General features: G+C 47.2%; 1 protein-coding gene across 1 annotated transcript in view; it reads left to right on the forward strand.

Moving 5' to 3' along the window:
* The first annotated feature begins 1,814 nt into the window (after nucleotides 1–1,814).
* Slit3 (slit guidance ligand 3) overlaps nucleotides 1,815–22,676 on the forward strand; it is a 587,044-nt gene continuing 566,182 nt past the window's right edge. Inside the window, exon 1 of the mRNA XM_021178434.2 lies at nucleotides 1,815–2,429. Coding sequence (XP_021034093.1) covers nucleotides 2,233–2,429 — 197 coding nt within the window. The 5' untranslated portion in view covers nucleotides 1,815–2,232. The remainder of the gene's footprint in view (nucleotides 2,430–22,676) is intronic.

Consider the following 22,676-nt stretch of genomic DNA (forward strand, 5'->3'; position numbering starts at 1 on the left):
TGGTCTGTTTTAGGGGCCTTCTCTGGGGAAGTAGCATATTTCAATGCCCGTGAAGTCATTTAAAGATCCAGTAGGCTCTCAAACTCCCCTGCAGCTTAAATAGAAACACAGAGGCTTACCACTGTGCTCAGAGAACCCACCCAGGTCCAGGCTACAGGGCTGCAGAGCATGCTTTTAGTATGCATGCATTTCAGCAAACAAAGACAACCCCACTTTTTGCTGTTCCAGACAGTCTGAGATGCTTTTGTGCCCTTGGGACCTTGCCCGGTCCTCTCTCATCTGCCTCAGCCCTGGTACTAAATTGGTTCAAGGTTTGTAGGAAAGCTTTGGAGGACTGAGGCAAAGGCATGTTTGGAGTTCTTTAATGCTGAAGTCACCATCGGAAGCAGAGCCTAGCTCTTTTCTGGACACCAGAGGGCGATGGCGGCAGCAGCTGGGCAGAAACAGTTCCCAAGAATAACAGCAGAGAACTGAATCTCACGTGTGTGCTGGGGTTGGGATATGAGTGTGTGTGTGTGTGGGGGGGGGGGAGCTGGGGGGCAATTGAGTCCTTAGAGCTAAGTCTCTGAAAATATGCTAGCTATAATAAAATAAAATTTGCACCTCAGCTATATATTTACAGTGTGTAGCCAAGTAGCTAAAAGTTCCCTTTAAGGAAAATGAAAGAATCAGAGTAGCATTCATATGAGGGAAAAGAGAGTTCTCAGTTGTTAGTGGTATGTGAACATACATGTTCTTCTCTGTATGTGACTGCATATTGTGTGTGTGTGAAAGTGCATGTATTTTATAGTTAGGAGTATAGGGGTGTGTTTGGGTGTAGTGTGTGTGTGCGCGTGTGTGTAAAACCAAGGCTATTTCAGACCTTCCCAGTACAAGAGGATCTCAAGGAAGTCTGGGCAATATTTCCTCCAGTTCCTGTCCCTTCCTTTCAAACAAACAAACAACATCATTCCTACAAGTATGTATGGAGCCTGTAACATGGCCCTTCCCCACGGCATCTGGAAAAGCTCAGACCAGCCAATTTAGAGCAGGCACTGGCAGAATGAAGGCAAGGCTGGGGAGGAGGGGGATGGGGAGTGGGTCCCTTGCAGGCTACTGCACTATTTTATAAAATCACATTCTTTTCTTTGATGTGCAAAGGAAGTCTGTCAGAACTGTGGCACCTTGATTTAAGGAAATAAAGGTCCGCAGGTGACATGATTGCCCCTTAGTCCCCTAGACAGGAAGCAGATGAAGTGATGGTGTCAATACCGGGGTCTTAATGACTGACTGTGACTGTGTGTCTGTGTAGTGTTCTCTAATCTGTAAGTCCTCTAGGAAATAGTTGTTGGCCTTAGCTGTGAATACTAATTAGGGTAGGGGCAAAGTTTCCACGAATAAATGTGTCAGGGTACAGAATGCCTAGTAGCTGTATGGTCTCGGATAATCATTTCACTTAGTCCAACTGTGGCTCTTTCACCTAAAAAATGAGGCCTAGTTTCTGATGCTCCCATGTGGGTATTCTGTATCCAGCTCGGTGACTGAATTAAAAAAAAAATAATGAAGCCAAAAGGTTTATCAGTTCTTGGCTCCCAAGAATAAATGAATTTCAATGTTTCTTTCCTGGCGGCCCGGGCTGGCCAAGTCCCTTTCCTTCCCAGTTGGGTCTCTCTAGCTCCCCTGCTGCCTCCTCCCTTCAGGCTCTTGGTTGCTCCAGCAAAGTTCCCAACTTAGTCGACGTGACGCTCAGCGCAGCCAATGGGAGGCGGAGCTGGTGTTTTGGGAGGGGGGCGGGAGGGGCCGGGCCCGGCGTCTCCGGTGTCTGCCCTGCTCAGTGAATGGAGAGAGCGAGCGCCGGCTAGCTCTCCGGGCCACTCCGGGCCCCAGCCGCCTCTGTGCTCCGCAGCCCAGCCGTAAGCCGGACTTCCCGGGGCACGGCGCTCCCCGGCGCTCAGTCCAGGACCCAGACAGAGCCCTCACCTCTACCGGCGACCCAGAGGGACCCGAGGGCGCTCGGTACCTGGGCACCGTGAGTGATGCGCAGCGGGGCAGCGCCAGCCCCACGGATGGAGCTGCTGCCGCCGCCGCCCGGCGCGCCCCGCTCCGCCCGCACCCCGTGCGCCTGAGCGCCGCGCCCGCCCCTCCTCCGCGCTAACTCCGCCGCCCGCCCCCCAGGCCGCCCGCGCGCCTCCTCGGGCTCCTTGTGTCCCGCCTCGCCAGGCATCCTCCTCTGGGTGCGGGCGCTTGTACACCATGGCCCCCGGGCGGACCGGGGCCGGCGCCGCTGTGCGCGCCCGCCTGGCGCTGGGCTTGGCGCTGGCGAGCATCCTGAGCGGACCCCCTGCTGCCGCCTGCCCCACCAAGTGTACCTGCTCTGCCGCTAGCGTGGACTGCCACGGGCTGGGCCTGCGCGCTGTTCCTCGGGGCATCCCCCGCAACGCAGAGCGCCTGTGAGTACCCACCCCGCCCGGCCGCTCAGGCCACCCACCCGGCTCGCTCCTACAGAGTCGCCCTCAGGGCGCAGGTCCTTCTTTCCTCTCCGGTGCATGGGGGACGACCCCTACTCCCCTACCCCTGCTGTCAGACACGCTCACTAAGTTGGGGGTGGCATGGCTTTGGGCAGGTGTGGAGAGAAGTGTACAAGTTGCCCCCGCGATGGGACCGCGTAGTGCCTCTCTGGTTGAGGGCACCGGGGGGCTTATCCGCTGACAGATCAGGAGAATAACGCTAGCAGAAGGCTAGCGCGCGGGGCGGGGGGTGTCAAAGAGCGTGGTGGTCTCAAGGTTTGGGGTTGGGTATGAGGGGTCCATTACCCCTTGCTTCTTAAAGAGGGAGAGGCGAGGTAGCAAGCTAGACGGAGATGGGGAGTTTCGATCGCAGAGACCTGAGAGCCTCCTTCCTGGACTCCCCACCCCCCAAAAAACAACCCTGCGACCCTCCTGGAGATCAGAATGGACCAGCTGCTGTGTGGCTGTCCTTGCAGGGAAAGTTGAGTGTGTACGAGAAGGTCTTAACTTCTGAAAATCCGGACGGATTCTGAGTGGGTGCTCTCAACACCCTCCCTGCCTGGAGCGCAGCATTGGGGATGCCAAGTTGCAGCCCGGGTGAATTTTTTATGGCTGGGTTATAAATGCCTCCCCAAACGGGCCAGAGAATGGAAATGCTGACAGCCCTTTAAATGAGACCTAGCGCTATAATCTTACAAACCGCACTCAGCCTCGGATCCTGGGGTTGGCAGCTAGCGGAGAGGCTCTTGGAGAGTGGGGTGGATTGACCCTCGTTTTAACCCCAATTGTGCAACCAAATATTTACTTTTCTTATGTCAGCGTTTTGGAAAGATTTATCATTTTGATCCTCACGACCAAATTCAAAATTTGGCCTCCGGGGATGGGCTCCTTTTAGTCCACAGTTGGGGGCGGGGTGAGGGAGTATGGAGCCCTGGTGGTGGAGGGAGCTGGAGCCTCAGAGTGGGTGAGGGCTTGCCCTAGTCACAATTCCAGCCATTGCACTGCACAGTTGCTCTCTACCCAGCCTGTCTCAAGGGTTAGCATACAGGTAGTTCTTCTTCAGTCCTGCCTACTTCAGGTCAGGAAAGAGCCGGGTTGTCCTAGCTGCCCACCACTGTTAGCACCCCTACCGCCTCCCCCCACCTCCCCCTTTCTTCTTGGCTGTCTAGGCAGAGACTTCCTAGAAATGCTTTCTTTATTCTGGGTGTTTTCTTTTGTTTGTTGTTTTCAAAGTGCAGTGATTGTTCTGTTGTTTAGACTGTAGAAATTCTGGAGGGCTGGCCCTGAGTCTTCATTAACACCAGGAAATTAGGATCAGAAATGCAAACCGACCTGCCCAATAAAACAGGGCAAATATGCCACCAGAGAAAGAGGCTGGAATCCAGGCATCCACGCCTTCATTCAGGTTTTGTATTAGACCCTATTTGTGAAAAATCTCATTTAAATGGTATTTTTTAGGTATGTATAAACGAAGTTCCCCTTCTCACATGAATGCTGCAGACAAGTTAGTGAGATGATAAATGTTTAGTGGGTGCTTATCTGAGACATGTTGCATTTCCCTTCTTCCTTGAACCTCCCACGGTCCTATTTCTTACATAGCCAATACCCATTACTCGGCCTCATCCCATCTGTCCTGCATCCATGGTCATGTAACCGGTTAGTCCCAGCCTGCCAGGCTTCTAAGCCCAGGTCTCCCACCAGTCTGTAGACTCCTTGGAACCAGAGTCAGTTTGGGCCAAGATCTCTATAAACAGACCGTCATGAGAGGGCCTGGCTGGGTCCTGTAGCACCAGGTTGCCTCTGCTGTTGGTATATACTGCCATCATTCATCTTGCTTTAACACCAGCTCTTTTTACTTGGGGTCGTTATTTTTCGTAGTCAGAATCACAGAGTCAGCTTGGGAGGATCAGGACAGCAGGCCCCTCTCTTCTGGCTAGTCAGAAGTTTTCAACACCTGTAGCCAGTATGCCACCAGCCACTACCCCTGGAGACCCTGAGGACTTGGGACATCTCCTTCGATCTGCAGCTGTAGATAATTGATAAAGACCTGAACCCAGGCATTCCCAGGGGTCCCTCTTGCTATAGCCATGGTGACTACCCAGCATGGGCAAATTAGGTGCTGCTCTGCCACGTCTGTGGTTGCCTAGTGTAGCGTTGGTCACTACTATAAGGGCATGCTTGAGACAGAGCTGAGCTCTTAGCGTCTTTCTAAAACTGGAGCCTTTTAAGGACAAGCCGGGTCAGGGCCACCTCGGGTTTAAGGGCAGCCCACCAACAGCCCTTCACCACCCATTGGGCCCTCAAAGACTCTAATGGGGCGTTGTGGAACTGTTCTTCGACACCACATTAAGGATTTCAAATTTGTCATTCCCCCTCCCTTCCATCCAATAAACATTGCTTGAAGCTTCTATAGCATTCCTATCCCTTGTCCATAAAATCATTGCATACACAAAGGAAAACCAGCACTTCAGCTTAAAGGATGTGGGCAAAGGTCGGAAGTGGGAACCTTTTTTGATGAACCCTTTAAGTCCCCTGGGGGGTCCTTTAGTCACGGGACACTGATTTTTATCAGCAGAACCATTAGAAGAAGCTCATGACCTTCCAACAGTCTGGCTTCTGATCCCCACTGGTAAAACTGTGTTGTAAAACAAAGACACGGTGCTTTCCCCAGCCTCCATTTCTGTTACTGTCTTCCAGAAAGTCCTTTTGTGAAGGAGTGTGTGTGTGTGTGTGTGTGTGTGTGTGTCTCCCCTAGTCATATGCCCTTAAGGGCAGCCTGAGCGGGAAGGATGTAGTTCCCATTTGGACTTGGCTTCAAGCTAGGAGTGGGGTCTGAATTATTCGTCATTAAGTCACTATCAGAGTTGGGGGATTGTCTGTGTTCCAAGTTCTTCCCCATAATGTCAGCACATCACACAGAGAAGGAATGCCTGTCTTTTATAAACTACTGACAGTTTTTCCCCTCCTAGAGGAGGAGGTGACACCCACAAGCAAGCTAAATAAACGGAGGGGAGAATTCGGTGTCATTTATTATCTGAGCAGCAAAGACAGAGGCCCAGGAAAGAGAGGAAGTGGATGGAGTTTCTTGAGACAAAACATTTACCAGGGAGTGCAGGGTAAACAGATGTTGCATTTGTCCTTCTGAGTACAAAAAGAACCCACAGATGTAATTCTTCCTCGACCACAGCCTCCGCCTAGATGAGAATGAACCCCCATGTGGGGCCCCTTCTCCCAGCCTCGCAGAGGCAGGCAGAGGCCCACCTCTCACCCACAGCTAGGTGGTGGCAGTGGGAGTCAGAGTGGACATCTTTGCTTTTTTTCCACTTGGCTCCAGAACATGCTGGAAACTGCTGTATTTAAATAAACATTTCCTGTTTGCTAAGGAGAGCGGGCGAGAGTCTGAAACGTGAGAATGTGGTAACTTAATTTTCTCCATCACTCCAGATGACAGCGAGCTTTGCCGGTGGTTGGGTCCAATAAAAACCGACACCATGTCATAGGCCTTCCCTCACTTGACCACAGAGGGCCAGAGGTCAAGTGGGAGACTTTCCAAGATGTTCAACGGCCAAGCCTAGCGTTTTTCTGGTACTTCCAGCCTTCAGGGCCAGCTTAGGGGACCAGAGACTATATGGCAAGTTATGGGGCCTCTCTGGACCAACCATGGTGATATGGCTTTTCAGAGAAGCACGGGACTCTCCTGAATCCCTCCTGAGCCAGGAGGATCTGTCCTCCAGCATATTACTTTGAACAGATCACTGTACCTCTGGGCTTCTTTCCTTAAAAGTAGGATTGGAGTGTGGGCTTGGTGACTTTTTTCTTGTGTAATCACCCATTGACTCCTCATCTGTGCCTAGGCCAGTGTTTGGCACCTGGGAAGTTTTCAACAACTATATCGTGAATGAACCTAAAAAACAGGGCAGGATGGGCTCTCAGAGATTTGCATTTTAACGAGTGGCTAAGGGCTACCTCCTAGTAGCCTATTACATGAGATACTGTTTATCTAAAATTCGAATTTCATGAACTAGAATTACTGCCTTGGTAGAGTTCCCCCAAGACTCTTAGTGCCTGATCCACTCTGAAGTCTCATTGCTAGGCGTTGCTTAGCAACATTGCAACACTCCTACTGTGCACATGCCAATGGAAAGAGCCAGTGATCCTGACTACTTCTGCCCCTGGACTTTCTAATCAGGACCTCATCAGTGGCATCCTGGGCTCTCTGTGGTTTTTGATTGCCACTCTTCTGGCATTAATTGATGTGTATTTGGAGGGTCATTATTGAGTTTTGTTTCTGCTGGTCGTCTGGGTTTTCCATTCTGCCCTGGGTTTTGCATTGTTGTTTTGTTTCTCTGTAGTTCTGTTGTCTGAATTCACCCCCCACCCCCACCCCACACACAGCACATTTGGGAAAGTGAAAATAAAGAGCCTGGTGAGGTTGGGCAAGAATCCTTCGTTGCCCTCTAGGCCATTTGGAACATGGGCTTCTGGCAGCTTTGGAGACAAAGCTTGGGTTTGGAGGCCTGTTCTGTGGCATGCATGCCTGCTCTGCACCTCTGACGATGCTGTGCCTCTCTGGACTGCAGTATGTCTAATCCCTTTGTAGCTCACTTCCACACCTGTAACACAGAGATGATAGTCACACGAGGCTGCAGCCCGAGGCAGTCCTCACAGTGTGCTCTGCACGGTGCCTGCCGTATTGTCCATTCATTTTCATGGCTGGGATTGTTTACCCAACTGCAATGTATCCAGCTGTAAAGTATGCATAATACCCGTTCCCTTTTGGGAGGGATTAAAGTGATCTTGTCTAGGAAGTACTTAACGGTACCCAGCACATAGGAGCCCTCCACAGACTTGTAATGCTACGGCTGTGTTTCCATTCGCTCATTTCGGTCTCTGTCCAGCTGGATGGCTTAGGATGTTCACTCGAAATTTTGTTCCAACACAAAGCCCGGTGGAAGCAGGCTCATCGTCGCCTGCACATGGGCCGTGGGCTGTGCCCAATACACTCATGCTTGGTCTCCTTCTCTTTGCATCTGTCTCTCCATCCTGCCCCGGCAGCTGAGCCCAGGTTGGCCTCTCTGTTCCATCCAGAAGGGATTATGGTTGGAGTGGCTTCTTCTATCTTTTTCATCTGCATACTGCTTTGTGTTCTATTTAAATAAAGAATATATTTTATTTCTTTATTTAGAGGAGGGGTCGGTTGGAGCTTCGTGGGGATTTCTTGGTCCTGACTTTCTGGGTTCACCCGCCTTCCATATTTCTGTGAACGGTCCCTTTTTTTCTGATTCCCAGTGTCTGCCTCCATACCGTTTTTACTTGAAACAGCTGTATTTACTAGCACATGTCACTCTCACTATGTACGATGGTTTGAACCTCTTTTTTCTTTTTCTTTTTAAGAAATGCTGAGGGAAAAAAAGGAAATCTGAGTAGGGAGGGGCCTCACAAAGACCACACTGGTTCTGAAAGGGATGGGTGCAGAGGTGCTCAGTGGGAGCACTGGGATGATTTCTGAGGCTCTCAGAGGTGCTCAGTGGGAACACTGGGATGATTTCTGAGGCTCTCAGAGGTGCNATTTCTGAGGCTCTCAGAGGTGCTCAGTGGGAACACTGGGATGATTTCTGAGGCTCTCAGAGGTGCTCAGTGGGAGCACTGGGATGATTTCTGAGACTCTCCCTGATTCATGTGGACATCAGCCTTGCTCTGGGAGAGGCTCATTCGAGCATCTTCAGCTCTGTGTCCTGCAGACCAGGACTGGCTTTTGAAACTGCTGCTGCTGACTGCCAGATTGCCAGGAGGCTTCCCCTCCTCCATCCTGTGGTCTTCATGGTTTTATAGGCATTTACCATGTTGGATATATTGGTCCCCAGGAAGAATTGGCTAAGGGTGTGATTGAAAATCCTCAATACTGGGTGGATTAGAGGTGGTGAGAAGGCTAAGGTTAAAGATGTGGACTCCAGAACCAGGCAAAGCTCCTGGCTCTGTCACTGGCAAGCTACGCCAGGTTTCTGGGTTGTAAAATTGAATTATTAATTTTTAATGTTTTGTTTCGTTTTTTGTCGATTGTTTGTTTTTTGAGATAGGGTCTCACTACATAGCCTTGGCTGTCCTAGAGCTCACTGTGTAGACCAGACTGGCCTCTAACTTACAAATTCTCCTGCCTCTGCCTCTTGAGTGCCGGGATTAAAGGCTTGTACCACCAGGCCCTGCTTTAGTACCCATTCTTTATAAGCATTAGGAGTATTAGGGAAACTCACAAACACTTCCTAGAATATTGCAAACCCGCCATAACATTTCCTGTGCTTATTATGTGTATAATTTTTGCAGGCTATACTGCTTCCTGCATATGCTCACTGGAAGCCTGCACAGGTAATGATTAGCAGGGCTGCAAGAGGTCCCCTGTCCGCATCTTTCATCAACATAGCACAGCGGAAAACCAACCCACATCCCTGGCTCACATTATCTCCTGACGAGGAACTCAAGTCTCCCTAAACTAGACCTGGTGAGACCTTTTTCTTCGTGAGAGCTTGAGCTTAGCTCACACAGACTGTTGTTACATAGTGGGGGTCATCCCTTGACAAACGACAGGTTTTCACACTCTGAATTGCTATGTTGCTCACCAGCTACTTGAGCTTCTACTTTCCATAAACCTTTGTGATTATGCCAAGGGTTTTGTATGTTTTTTGGCTTTGGCAAAGGCCCTGCACCCATCCCTGGCTTTCTGGGGGATTTTCTTTGACTGTGTAAGTTGAGTATCCCTCATTCAAAATGCTTGGGAATCAGAAGTGGTTCTCATTTTTGAAGCTTTTCAGGTTTTGAGATATTTGCATATACATCTAGAGAGGAAAGAGGGAGAGAGGAAGAGATAGACAGCAGACAGACAGACAGACAGATGAACAGATAGATTAACAGATAGGTAGATAGATAGATAGATAGATAGATAGATAGATAGATAGATAGATAGATAGATAGATGAATAGATAGACGGATGGATGGATGGATGGATAGATGGATGGACAGATGGATAGACAGAGAGATAATTTTAGAGAGAGGACCCAGGTAAAACCACAAAGTACATTTGTTTTATATCTGAATTGTACTTGATATGTTTGCTCATAAAATGAAGTCTATGGTTGGAATTTTTCACATATGAGATTGGATCATGTCTGGGCTTAGAAAATTTTGAGCTGTGAAATGTTTTGGATTTTAGATTTTAGGATTAGGGAGACTTTTGTTGACCTCATTATTATCGTATTATCGGTGTTTTTTGTTTGTTTTTTGACAATGCCCCATGCAGTCCAGCTGCCCTTGAGCTCATGATCCTTCTTCCTCTGTTGTTAGAATTTCAGGATTCCACGCATGGGCCACCAATGCATTTGTGTTTGCCGGTGCATATGTGTAGTGTTATGTCTGGATGTAAGTGAGGGCAGGGACACACTGTGAGCTGCATGTAGAGGCCAGAGGTCGATATCAATTTTCCCAGGCTCTGCTTTGGATGGTGCAGGGTCTCTCACTGAATCTCGAGCTCACTTATGAGGGCTAGAGTGGCTGGCCAGCAAGTGGTCTCCTTCATCCCCGCAATCTGGGATTATGGGTCCACATTGTTCACCAGGGATGTGAATTTAGCTCATGTGTGCATAGGAACCAGCCGTCGCTCTAGATCTTCGGTGCATCTTTAGGCCTGGGTGGCTTCCTTTGATCAGGTTTATTTCCTGCTTCCCCACATCTCCCCAGCCTCGTGTTTTCTTCTTATTACCTATCAGATTCAAGTAGTTGACCATGGCCCTTATTTTTAAGAAATAGGGTTTCCCCCATGTAGCTCAGAGTGGACTCAAACTCAAAATTCTCCTGCCTCAGCTTCCTGAGTGCTAGGATTATAGACAGACACCTTCATGTCCAGCTTGTCTACGTGTAACATTGGGCAGTATCCTAATTGAATTTTTGCAAATGATTTCATATCATTAGGTTTTGGGGAACGTTTTCTGTTTCCAGTTACTCTTAAAAAACAACCTCTTGGTTTAACCTCTACCCTCCTACGCTTTATATTACTGAAGCTTCAGTGTTGTGCCCATGGACCCTGGGGGCTGGGCTTATTGGTGGTTATGAGCCACTTTATGTGTATGTCGAGAGGAAGCAAACTCAAAAACAGTATGCACTCCCAACCACCGAGCCTACTCTCCAGCCTTTTGAAAGTGTCTAGATTGTAGGATTATAGGCATGGCCTGTCTTTTCTGTTTGAGGCAGATAAAAATACGGAGGTCTGCAGGGTGTGGTACCATGTACCTATAATTCTAGTACCTGGAAGGTAGAGGCAGGAGAATAGTAAATTTAAGGACAGTCTCATAGCAAGTTCAAAACCAGCTTGGGCTTCACAAGACCCGGTCTCAAAAGGAACCACCCCGTTTTATTTTCCTAAAATCGTTTCCAACTACTGTTTTATTCAGTTTGATGAATTTCCTCTTACTTTGTGAATTAGTTACTGTTGCTGTGATCAAGTACCTGGGAAAATTATCTTTAGGAAGTTAATATTAACTTGGCTCATGACTTCAAAGGGGTCAGTATATCATGGAGGGAAAGGCACAGTGGAGCCTCTCACATCGTGGTGGACAGGAAGCGTAGAGAGAGGCAATACAGGAAGGAGCCAGAGCAAGATATAGACAGCTTCAGTGGTCTACTTCCTCCAGCTGGACCCTACTCATGGAAGAGCCTTTCAATACAGCCCCACCATGGGGGACCAGCTTCTCAGCACATATGCCTTTTAGGGGAGCACTCATAGAGGAGCACTCACAGAGGAGCACTCACAGAGGAGCACTCACAAAAGAGACATAGTGCTCCTGGTTTCTCAAGGAGCCTTCTGCCATGATTTTAGCTCTATCCTCTTCCTAGTAGATGGGTACCAAACCCTCTACTAGCATGGGATGTTAGGGGTGTGTGTGTGTGTGTGTGTGTGTGTGTGTCTGTCTGTCTGTCTGTCTGTCCGTGTGTCTGTATCTGCGTGTGTTTCTCTGCATCTGTATGTCTGTCTCTTTTTGCCAGTTTCTCTGTCTGTCCATCCGTCTGTGCCATGTGCTCCCATGCTAACCCTCTCCTGCTAAATATTTCACCCTGAGAAATCAGTCCCTTTTATTAATAGCAAAGCTCAGGTTACTTCAGTTTTTTTAAACACAGTGAGTTCTCATTTCATCTTGCCCTCCCCTTTGACAGGGGCACACTCACCTGTGTAGTTCTTGGGCTAATTATTAAGGAGGAGAGATCAATGAGAACTGTGGCCCATAGGCTTTCCAACCTCTGTAAGTTGCGACAGTCATCCTGAGAACAAGAGCTCCTGTTGAGCCCCGGCCTCACACTTGACTTGTATGAACTAATTTACTGTCCTAACAATTGTCCCTGCTATGTAGTAAGGCTGTTCCCACTCCACAGATGAGGAAACTATATTTGGGAGTAAAATTCCCAGTTAGGATCAAGAGAAGCAGTGTGGTTGAACCTGCAGGGTAACCAGTGACCATGCCATTCCTTCCCAGATCCTGAAAGTATTTCCTTACTCAATTTTGAAAACATTGACTAGGAGGAAGATGGTGTTGAGAAGGAAGAGGAAGATGGAGAGGAGGAGGTGGCAGCGACAGCATCAAACTTGAGTCATGTTTTGGTGCAAGTCATGATCTGGATGTCTGGGGGGAGAGAGCTTTTACGTCCAGTTTGAGGAAGAATGTGATATTTGAGTCACAGCTTGAAATATAAAGATAACTCCCTTGGGTTGAATGGGGAGTGGTACCGAGTCATTGAAGTGCACAGTTAGATGGGCAGGAGCCCATTTAAAATGAGCGAAGCTCTTCCTCAGGAGGTTTTATCTCTTAGGAATCTTAGTCCAGAAGCTATCAACCAGATCTTAGGAAGAACAGCCATAGAGCGATAAAATTCCCAAAGAGTGAGGAAGACAGTTTTGAAGTTCAAACAAAGTTTGGATTCCATTTTTCCATTGCCATAGCACACATGTGAGGCTGGTGATGTATAAAGAAGAAACAGGACTTGAGCCCACAGCTTTGGAAGCTCAAAGTCAAAACAGCACATTTCTAGCTATGGTGAGGGCCCAGTAGGCTGAGTCACATCGTGGTGCATGCCAGCATGACTGGAGACGTGTAAGAGGGAGTGGTCACATGAACCAAGAAGCCAAGGCACAGAGGGGTCAAAGCACAGAGGGGTCATGGTGTTTTTTTATACTGGTCTGCTATCATGGGTACTAACTAGGTCCCATGAGATCTACATTAATCTCATCCATAGACAGGGCCCTCAGACCTGACATGTACTGTGGTCCACCACCTTAAAGCCCTGTCCTGTCATATCCCAGCATTGACACACTCTGAAAGGAGCCTCTAAGCCAGGAACCTTTGGAGAATGCGCTCAGGCCATATTCACGAGACAGCAGGGGCATAAAGCTCCAAGGGAGCCTGAGGAACTTTGTTGGCTAGTATTTTTGTGCTCCATTACTTATGTGGATTATAGCAGAGTTACCATTCCTTCTTAATTATATGTGCCACTTTCTTTTGCTTAAAAAATGTATTTATGTGGCTGGAGAGATGGCTCAGTGGTTAAGAACACTGCATGCTCTTCCAGAGGTCCTGAGTTCAATTCCTAGCAACCACATGGTGACTCACAACCGTCTGTAATGGGATCTGATGCCTTCTTCTGGTGTGTCTGAAGACAGTTACAGTGTGCTCATATACATTAAATAAATAAATAAATCTTTTAAAATGTATTTATGTATTTGTGTGTGTGTATATATGTATATATATATACATATATATATATATATATATATATGTATGTAGTTGGGGTATGTGTCGGAAGACAACCAAGGGGAGTTGATTCTCTCCTTCCACCATATGGATTCCAGGGATTCAACCTGGGTTGTTTAGCCCAGGCAGCAGGGACCTCTACCCACTGGTCTTTCCTTTCTTCTAGCTGTGCTCCCTGGTGACATCAGGTCCAGTCAGTGCATGAAGTCCATCCTGGCTGGCTTAGAAAGCGACTTGGTTTGTTTAAACCTCATTCCTGTTTATGTGAGCTCAGGCTCCTCTTGGCTTACCCGAAACATCAGCCTGGGTATCCTGCACTTAGACAGCAACGTGTCTTATGGTTCCCAGAAGCCTGCCCACACGTTTAACCACCCACCTTGTCTCCCATTAACATTTTTCAGCCGATGAGCTCCTGTCTGCTACCAGATGTGTCTCCTCATGCTCCCCGACCTCTAGAGTGAGTGTGTGCCCTCACTCAGGTCTGTCTGTAGGGTATGGAGTCCGTGCCAGTTCTGCTGTCTTATGTCTTCCCCATGGTCTCTTGCCATAAGTCTGCTCTGTTCCTGGTCCTGCCTTAACCTTCCCAGCTTGGCTTCTTGCCCTGGACTGCCCCTCCACATAGCTCCCTGTGTGCGGCAGCTTTGAACTGCTGCTGTTGGCGACCCAGGCCCTGAGGTTAGGTTTCAGGAAGGTCTTTGTGTTTTACCCCTTCCCTGGATGTTGAAGGTTTGCAGTGAACTTGAAGCTCTGCTCTGGAAAGAACCTCAGACCTTCATCTTCATGGCCATCTGAAGGCCTTGACCATGCCCACAACAGTGTGTAAGATACTGCAGAGCTGAGCTCTCTTAAGTGATGGATTATTATTCTCTGGGGACCCCTTCACCCTAAGTAGGGAATGGAGCAGAAGAGCCTGTCATTGAGAATCATGACAATGACAGTTCCAGTGGAGAGCTATCCTTGGAAATACACTGGAGAATGCCTGAACAGTGTCATAGCACATGATATTTTTCGTTTTTCTTCTGCCCAGCTCTGCAATATGGGTGGAAACCATTCCACGTAAGGTTTACTAAGTGATACTAGTGAGAAACCGACCGGGAACATAGTGTACATGTATTACTCTAAAGAAGTAGAAAGATCAAGGTTGGATCTTCATTCCCTTCAGTACCGACCTGTAGATGCACTCTCTGATCCCTGTCATCTCATCAGTAGCCTGAGGAATGGTAAGGAGGGCACTCACCTAGTGGGGCTGGTACAGGGTTATACGAGTTCAGATTGTGGCAGATGTCTCTTACGTTCAGTCCTATGTGGCTATGTTCTTTTGCCCACATGATAATCGATTTTGGGAGAATGGTCCAATTACCTTATGCATTTTTGGTAGCAACTATATAAATGCTCCCTCAAATGGCTTTACCCTCCATGATATCTATTTTGAACTAGTGCATCACGTATCTCAATGGCTCTCAACCTTCCTAAAACATCAACCTTTTAATACAGTTCCTCATGTTGTGTTGAGCCCTCGACCATAAAATTATTTCCATTGCTATGTCATAAGTGTAATTTTGCTTCGGTTATGAATGGTAATATAAATATCTGTGTTTCCCAATGGGCTTATGCAACCCCTGTGAAAGGGTCTTTCTCCCACACCTAAAGGGGTCGCAACTCACAGGTTGAGAATCACTGCTGCATATGGAAGGTGGTGGGGCTACTTTACTGCCATTGCTCAATAGGAAATTCGGACAGCTTAAAAACTATCCTTGGAGTGACCAGTGACTTCCAACTCAACTTCAGGTTCCTTTTCACTTTCACCAAAGACTTTTTAAAAAAAATATATATTTGCTTTTATAAATGCACATAGTCTCATATTGCAGCAACTCACCTGAGTGAGTGTGGAGTGAGTGTCACTAGGTGACACCTAAGTGGCAGTATTCGGGATGATAGGATGGAATACAGGCATACATCCGATTCGTTCTCCGCACCACTGTCACCAGTGGTTGACAGTTTCGGAGAGTTCACTTTATCCTGACATTTCTGGGCCTGTGCTGAGGAGAAACACTATGGTGGCAAGAACACGTGAGGGGGGGCTGTTCATCTCATGGTGGGCAGGGAGAGAGGAAGGCACAGGGATGAAATGTCCCATGAGGAGTGGGCCTTCGCGATTACTTAGTCCAGCTGAAACTCACGTCCTAGTTTCCAGAACCTGTCAGAATAGCACCACTGGCTGGAGCCTTCTGTGGGATGCTTCATACCGAACCTATGGTGTACGTGGAGATTGAAGCATTCGAAGGCTCATTTATAGAGCTAACAAAGTGACTTCTGGGATGAGAGAGATGCCCGAGCAATGAAAGATGTTTCACTGAGTCTTCAGGAATCATCGAGGAATGCAAACCGCACTCATGTCATATCTGCTAGTGTGTATGAAATGTATGAAAAAACAGCACATTATTTAAAAAAATACTCCAAGTGGCATTTTAAAAGGGTTATGGGAAAATATTAATTTAAGGACAATCCTACCTGATAAAATATTAAAGACTGTCTCTGCAGCTCACTGGCAAACAGCACAGGTTCTGCATTTTATTAGTACTAACCGCACAGTACGCTGACCTTATTTGAGAAGCATATTCATAAACACTGTCACACAGTACAGTTCCCATTTGAGGCCATGAGGCAGATACAACCCCTCCCCCACACCCGTGCTGGAACTTAACCCCTGAACAGTTTCCCAGAGGTGACTATTTTTCCCCCTGAGGTTTCCCTGGAGAAGGTGGGAGAGTGGGTTTTGGACCTGCATGGGATTCTTTGGGCAGGTTGGTTAAGAGCTAGATAGGCCATGGGAAAGGCAAGGCTGAAGGGGACAAGAGCTGAGAACCTGTGTGTAGACACAAGAGTTTGTCTTCGGAGTCTCTCCTTGTGTACCTGGCTTGCATCAGAGGTCGGTTCTGAGTGCTTACCAGTTCTTTTAGGGTGAAAGAGTGTGACCAGGTGTGAATGCACAGGTCTCTGTCCCAGAACTTGGGAGACTTGGGTAGGGGGTTCTTGAGTTCCAGGCTAGTCTGGGCTACATAATGAGACCCTGTCTCACAATAAATAAATGAATAACATTGTTTTCTCAAAAAATCAGAATGGATGATTGGTGGTTTGCAATAGTTATGGGCAGCATGTTCACTCCATTTCCTCCTGCTCGAAGTTGGCACTTCCTTTTCCGTTTATACTTACAAGCTTACAAGCTCTGAATTTCAGATGGAGACCTGGGTTCTCTTCCTCACCTACTTCTTTCCTTCCCCAGTGGGGAGATTTTTCAAGCTTTGGGGGCATCTTAGGGTCATCTGGTCTACCTCCTTCCTACCCAACTCAACCCACCTTGAAGGATCCATGTCTTAGAGATGTAACAGAGGTTAATCAGGGCTAGTCCTAGACTCTGCCAACACAAGACATTTCCCTGCTTCTGTGTCAGTGTTTGGGCTTTAGACAAGATCACCCATAACCACAAAAAGACCTACTACAGGGGGGAGGTGGGGGAGAAAGCGGAAGAACCAAATTATTTCAGAAAAAGAAGAACTGGTCCAGAATAAATGGGAGAAGCTCGCATGGAAGCTTGGGCTTGCTGTACAGTATGACTGTCAGCATCAAAGCCCTGGCGAGCTCAGGGTCAAGAAGAAGACCCTAGATGAGGAGACAGTGAAGGGAAGACACCGTAGGAGTACCACACAGAACAGGAATACGAAATAGGAAGAGGAGTTGCTTCATGAAAGTGCTTACTGATTCCTGTCCCCCAGTGAGACAAGCTCAGTTCATAATTTCCACCACAGGAAGGTAACCAGTCTGCTCTGGCTTGGTCGAGGCATGCGTTTGATTCCTTTCTGAAAATCTCACCAAGCTTCTTCCTGCTCTGTGCCTTGCTCTGCTATATTCTAGGAATGCAGCAAAGATCTAAGCTCTTCCAGGGCTCTTCCCCCAATTGGAGCTGCATAGCATGGATTGGAGGACAAACAGACATTCAGATAGGAAGCCCTGTCGTGTCTGTAAAACAAGAAACATCTTCCGCACTATGGTTTTTCTTTGTATGTTGCTAAAGAACCAGGAGGCCATTTTTTTTTTTTTTTTTTTTTTTTTTTTTGCAAAACAGCATTTCACAAGCCGAGCAGGACTGATCACTCCTCCTGCCAAATGCGGCTGTGTGGAGCTATGTGATGGGGAATCAGCTTTGTCAAGAGGAGGGCCGAGGGAGATGGATCTGCATAACCTTTAGCAATGGCAGAAATGGTGGCATAGAAAAAAATGCTTGCCTGGGAATTTGGAGACCTAGCCGTGCCTCTGGCACACCATGTGACCTTGTCACTTCACCTCTCTGGGCCTCAGTTTCCTCTTCTTCAAAGTGATGAGGGAGGAAGACTGGATGAACTCCAAAGATCCTTCCAGCCCTATGCATCTTTGCTCCTGAGCGCTGGGAGATGGGATTTAGATCTGAGCCAATATCCAATGGACCCCTGGGACTTTCTAGAGGCAAGAGAGAGGCCAGGACAGCTGCTTCAGGGAGTGGCTAGTCCTTGATTAAGGCTCAAATAATTAGCTCAGCTCCACAGTAAGCCTTCGGAAATTAAGAAAGAAAAAAAAAGATGTTTAGTTTCAAAAATAGCAGTTGATGTTGCTTCAAACTGATTGGCTAGGGGTTTTGTAGGGTTTTATACAGAGATCATTTTTCCCTCCTTTGTGGCTAAGCAGTTGCATGCACTGATGCTGGAGTTAGTGTGACCCTCGTCTGAATGCTCTCACTAGCTAAGCATTCTTGAGCATGCGGTCTTTACAGTGACCCACTCCACTGTGTTGTTAGAAGTCCAAATGCGGTGGCCCATGTCCAGCATAGAGCATGGGGCTGGCCTTAAATAGCCATTTAAGAAATTGAGTACAAGAACAGTAACCATTTTATAGTGCTCGGAGGGCCTCAGTAGGGATGGCTACTCTGTACTTCCAGCTTGAGGTTCTGGAAAGTCTAGGGAAGGCTTGGAAGGTGGTGTTCAATTCCCCTGAATCTCAGTGTCCTCGTGGCTATAGGAGCAAGAAGAGTGTAATGGAGCTGACCATTGAGAACTCATGTCTGTGATCAGCTGGGATGCTGGAAGCTGGACTCAACACCAGCTAATGACCAAAGTAGCTTGAACTTCTGCACACATGATGACTTAAGAACAGGCTCATTCTTGTCTCATGGCTTGGGGATCCTGAGAAGGGAAATGTAGCAATTTAGTAGCTGAGCACTTGACTGGGTCCTGTGAAGACATCACACCAGATTCAGGCATTCACAACCCCTAGAATTCAGTGATTGTTGTTGTTGTTGTTGTCATCGTTGTTGTCGTCTGGCCACAGGAACTACTCTAGATTCAGGGGCTGGAAAGTCTCTTCAAGGAAGAAACCTCTTTATAGCTTCTATGTTTAGAAATCTCTCCAGCCATATATTAATAATCATAACTAGTACTGTTTGTGCCATGGAATCCTATCTCTTAACTAGATTGAATGTTTCTTGAGGGCAGGAGCAGCTATGCATTTCTCTGTAGAATGCTTGTGAAAAGAGGTCAAAACCAATACATGGTTTTAAAAATCAAATTAACTTTCATAGGCAACAAGTATGATGGAAAAGACCCCGGGCTTTAAAGGCAAAGCAATCTGAATTTAAAATGGGCCCTTCAGCAAATTACCTGTCTTTCTCATCAAAACAAATAAATAATGAATGAAAACAGTCATACCTATTGAAAGACTTAGGGGCAACGAATGTAAAATTACCATGCATCGCCAATGCTCCAACTTTTGGTTGCTGGGTCTGTGGCATGTGCACAAACGTTCAAGTTTAGACACACCTAGCTCCAAGTCTCTGGGCTTCTGTGTGGCTGGAGACAAACCCCTTCATCTCTGAGAGTCACACAGTTCTCATCTCTAATGTAGATGGCTTACGAATCCAGCTTATCCCTCACATACACTTAGGACTTAGTGTATACATTGCCTATAAATGGAGTAACAGTGAAAACTCGTTAGAGTATTGATTTGTCTATACAGTGCATGCCACAGCCAGCCAGTGGTGCTAACTCTCAGTAGTCTCCTTGGTCAAGTCCCTGGATACTGGGGATTTGGATGCCTGGATCTGGGATGATGTCCTCACAGGTTGGAAAACATCTTTAGAGAGGAGCACAGAGTCCTGGTTGAACATCCCAAGACACTACTCTATTTTAGCATGTCTGTGATTGAATTAAAATGGTTCCAGGGGCCACTTTTCTCTATAGGATCCTCAGTCCCTGCCAGATGCACCACCCCTTTCTCAGAGATCCATGTCTCCTTCCCAAATATTCCTCGTGACTCCATCATAGCAAGGAGACATAAAATCTGATGACTCTAACTTTGTGTCTAGTGTCTTTGTGACCAATTGGCCTGATAATGTAACAAGTTAGGACACTGGATTGAGCTTTTCCGGATAGCTCCTGGGGTCTGTGTTCATTTTATTTTATTTTAAGGATAGCGTCTCACTACATATTCCTGGCTAGCTTGGAATTCTGTGAAGACTAGGCTGACCTTGAGTTCACAGAGAATCCCCCGCCTCTCCACTGTACCAGGCAGGGCCCTGTGCTTCTCCTGGGAAAGATGGCTCAAGAACTTTTCTATTTCTCCCAAGAGAGAGCTCTGAACTTGCCTCTACCCTTATTTTCCTCTGGCCTAAATAATTTGATTATTTTGAAATGAACAATCTTTGAAAGTGAAAGTCTTTGTCTTTAGAAAAAAAAGGCGCTAACACAGTATTTTTCAAACGATCTGGAGGCCATTTGGGGCAGCCTCCCAGGAATGCTCTTCTCTTCCTACTGGCTTATAAGTCAAGAGCATCTGGATTTTTCTGGTTGTTTTATGCCCGTGTCTTCCTGCCTTTACACGTCACTGGCGCCATCTTGGTGCAGTCCATGTGGGCTGGGTTTCGGCTACCCAGGCTCCATCCACTCAGTCTTCCTGGCAGCATTCACCCCTGTATCAGTTGAAACATCATTCTTTACACTAGCAGTTCTCAAACTCAATTCTCCAGCCCTTTTACTACAGCTCCTCATGGCGTGGTGAACCCCCAACCAGAAAATAATTTGTTGCTACTTCATAACTGACGCGTTACTACTCTTACGAATAGTAATGCAAACATTGGATGTGCAGGCTATCTGATGTGTGACCCCTGGATTGAGAACCACTGCTCTCTACCCACTGGGTACTGTCAAGACCCTGTGAGGAGATGCCTTCCTGTATCCTAGGCTAGGAATCAGCTCTTGATCCACATCAAGGTTGATGGAAAGCTTGTTTCCTAGAACTGGACTCTTGACCAGTAGGACAGAAAGACTGAATTCACTGACTCTCCATTTTGTCTGTGCCCTTGCAGAAGGGTAGGATGCGCCTGGCTTCTAGTCTCCAGACCTGTTTGTAAGATTTCAGTTGAGCCCACAAGCCTTGAAGAGAATTCCCTCTTTTTTAGCTTTACAGAATTGTAACCAAGTAACAAATTGTAACCAAGTAAGTTAACTTACTCCTGAGTGGGAGCCGTATAATTCTCTGTGGGCGGACCTCCATTCTAACCACAAGCTTGTGGTTTGCCAGCTGGGTGCCCTTGGGCAAGTTCATTTTCTCCTGCGGACATCCCGTCATTGTAAAATAACAGCATTGAGTCCCCGAAGCCTGACTCTCAGACTTGCCAGGACTTTGAAATCACCTGGGGAGATATAAAATTTCCAATGCCTAGACTGTATTCCCTGGGATCCTGATTTAACGATTTTGGGGTGCGTTTTGGATGTTGGGATTTTTGTAAAGCTCACTGCCAGTGTTTGAGAAAAGCAAAATTTGCAGAGAAATTCTTCAAATTATAGGGATGAACAAAGAGAGAAGTTGAATGCTTGGTGTAAGGTATGAACTGACCAAAGTCACCCTGCTTTCCTTAGGAAGGTAAACGTGACTAGCTTGTTCTTGCTTCTGGCGCTGTTGCTTTGTTTGGGGGTAGTCATAGCGATACATGACAGCCAATCTGCAATCTAACCTCCTCTATTTATCCCATCTGAGGTGAAGGGCAATCGTGAATGTAGCCAGAATCATAGAACATACAAAAATGTGATTACTTTCACATCCGTGGAGGAGAACTAGGACGAGTTCAACAGTGCTCTGTGAGAGCAGTCTATGGAGTAACTGCTTTAATGGATAGACAGAATTGATTTATAATTACCATGGCAACAGCAAAATGGAATTATGTTTTCCTGAGGGACGTGGATCAGGACTGAAGAGGATTCTGGAAGATTCTATTTCGCTTTGGCCCTGCAACTTGCCTAGTGACCTTGGCTCCCTCAAGAAGTTCATCGCTTAAAGTCCTTGCTTTCCCTGGAGCCCGTTTTCCAACCTGTGAAATCTTCAGTTGAGATTTTAAGGGAGCATGTGGACATGTCCATAACTAAGACAGTGATGAGAAGATGCTGTAGGAGATGATGGGATGGAAGTAGAGCCTGGAGCCTGAGGCCAGGGTGAATTACAGATGCTGTTTGCCCACAGCCAGCTTCCTTATAGTCTGCGAAGCCTGTGCAGTCTAAGGTTCTCATAAAATCCTCTGCATAAATAGCATATTGCATGAAAAACTCCCATCCAACCCAACACTTCTCCACCTTGGTCATCTTTACATCAAGGGTTTGGTTTTGTTGTCATTAATGAATGGAGCTGCTCTGCTCAGTATAAATTATTTACCAACATCCAGGACCTTTATGCATTAGATCCCTATAGAACTCCTGCTTTGTGACAAGAATAAAGCATTTCCAGACATTGCCAGGTATCCCCTGAGGTAAAAGAAAGTCCCCTCTGGTTAAAAAGCACTGTCAAGTTGAAGCGTGGTTGCTTCAGTAAAGTAGCAGACATTGTGAATGCACGGTAGTTAATATGTGTTGCATCCCCAGAGGCTCTCACAGCTGTCTGTGACCCAAACAGCATGTCCATTGTCACAGTTGGGGGCTCCGTGCTTCCGCAGCTAATGGTAATAACAACTGTGGGTGCCATTTATTGAGTGTTTACTATGTGCTTCGCACATGGCTGAGTGTTTTATATATTTCCTTGTCTCCATTAATTCATGGCATTGACAGAGTTTGCAGATCAGTAGCTAGTAGGCCTGACCCAGGTCTTCAGTATGACGTATTTGTTTACATAGCATGTGTCATGTGTGCATGCATGTGTGTGCCATATTCATATGCTTGGTATTTTGTAGGAGACCTGGGGCTCACTCGCTGGGTTAGGTTGACTGTTCAGTGAGCTCCATGTATACTGTCGCTACCTCCTCAGCCCCAGGAGTGCAAGTATATGTTTCTGTGGCCAGCTTGTGTGTGTGTGTGTGTGTGTGTGTGTGTGAGAGAGAGAGAGAGAGAGAGAG

This window comes from Mus caroli, chromosome 11 (assembly GCF_900094665.2).
Source record: "Mus caroli chromosome 11, CAROLI_EIJ_v1.1, whole genome shotgun sequence".
Lineage (NCBI taxonomy): Eukaryota > Metazoa > Chordata > Mammalia > Rodentia > Muridae > Mus > Mus caroli.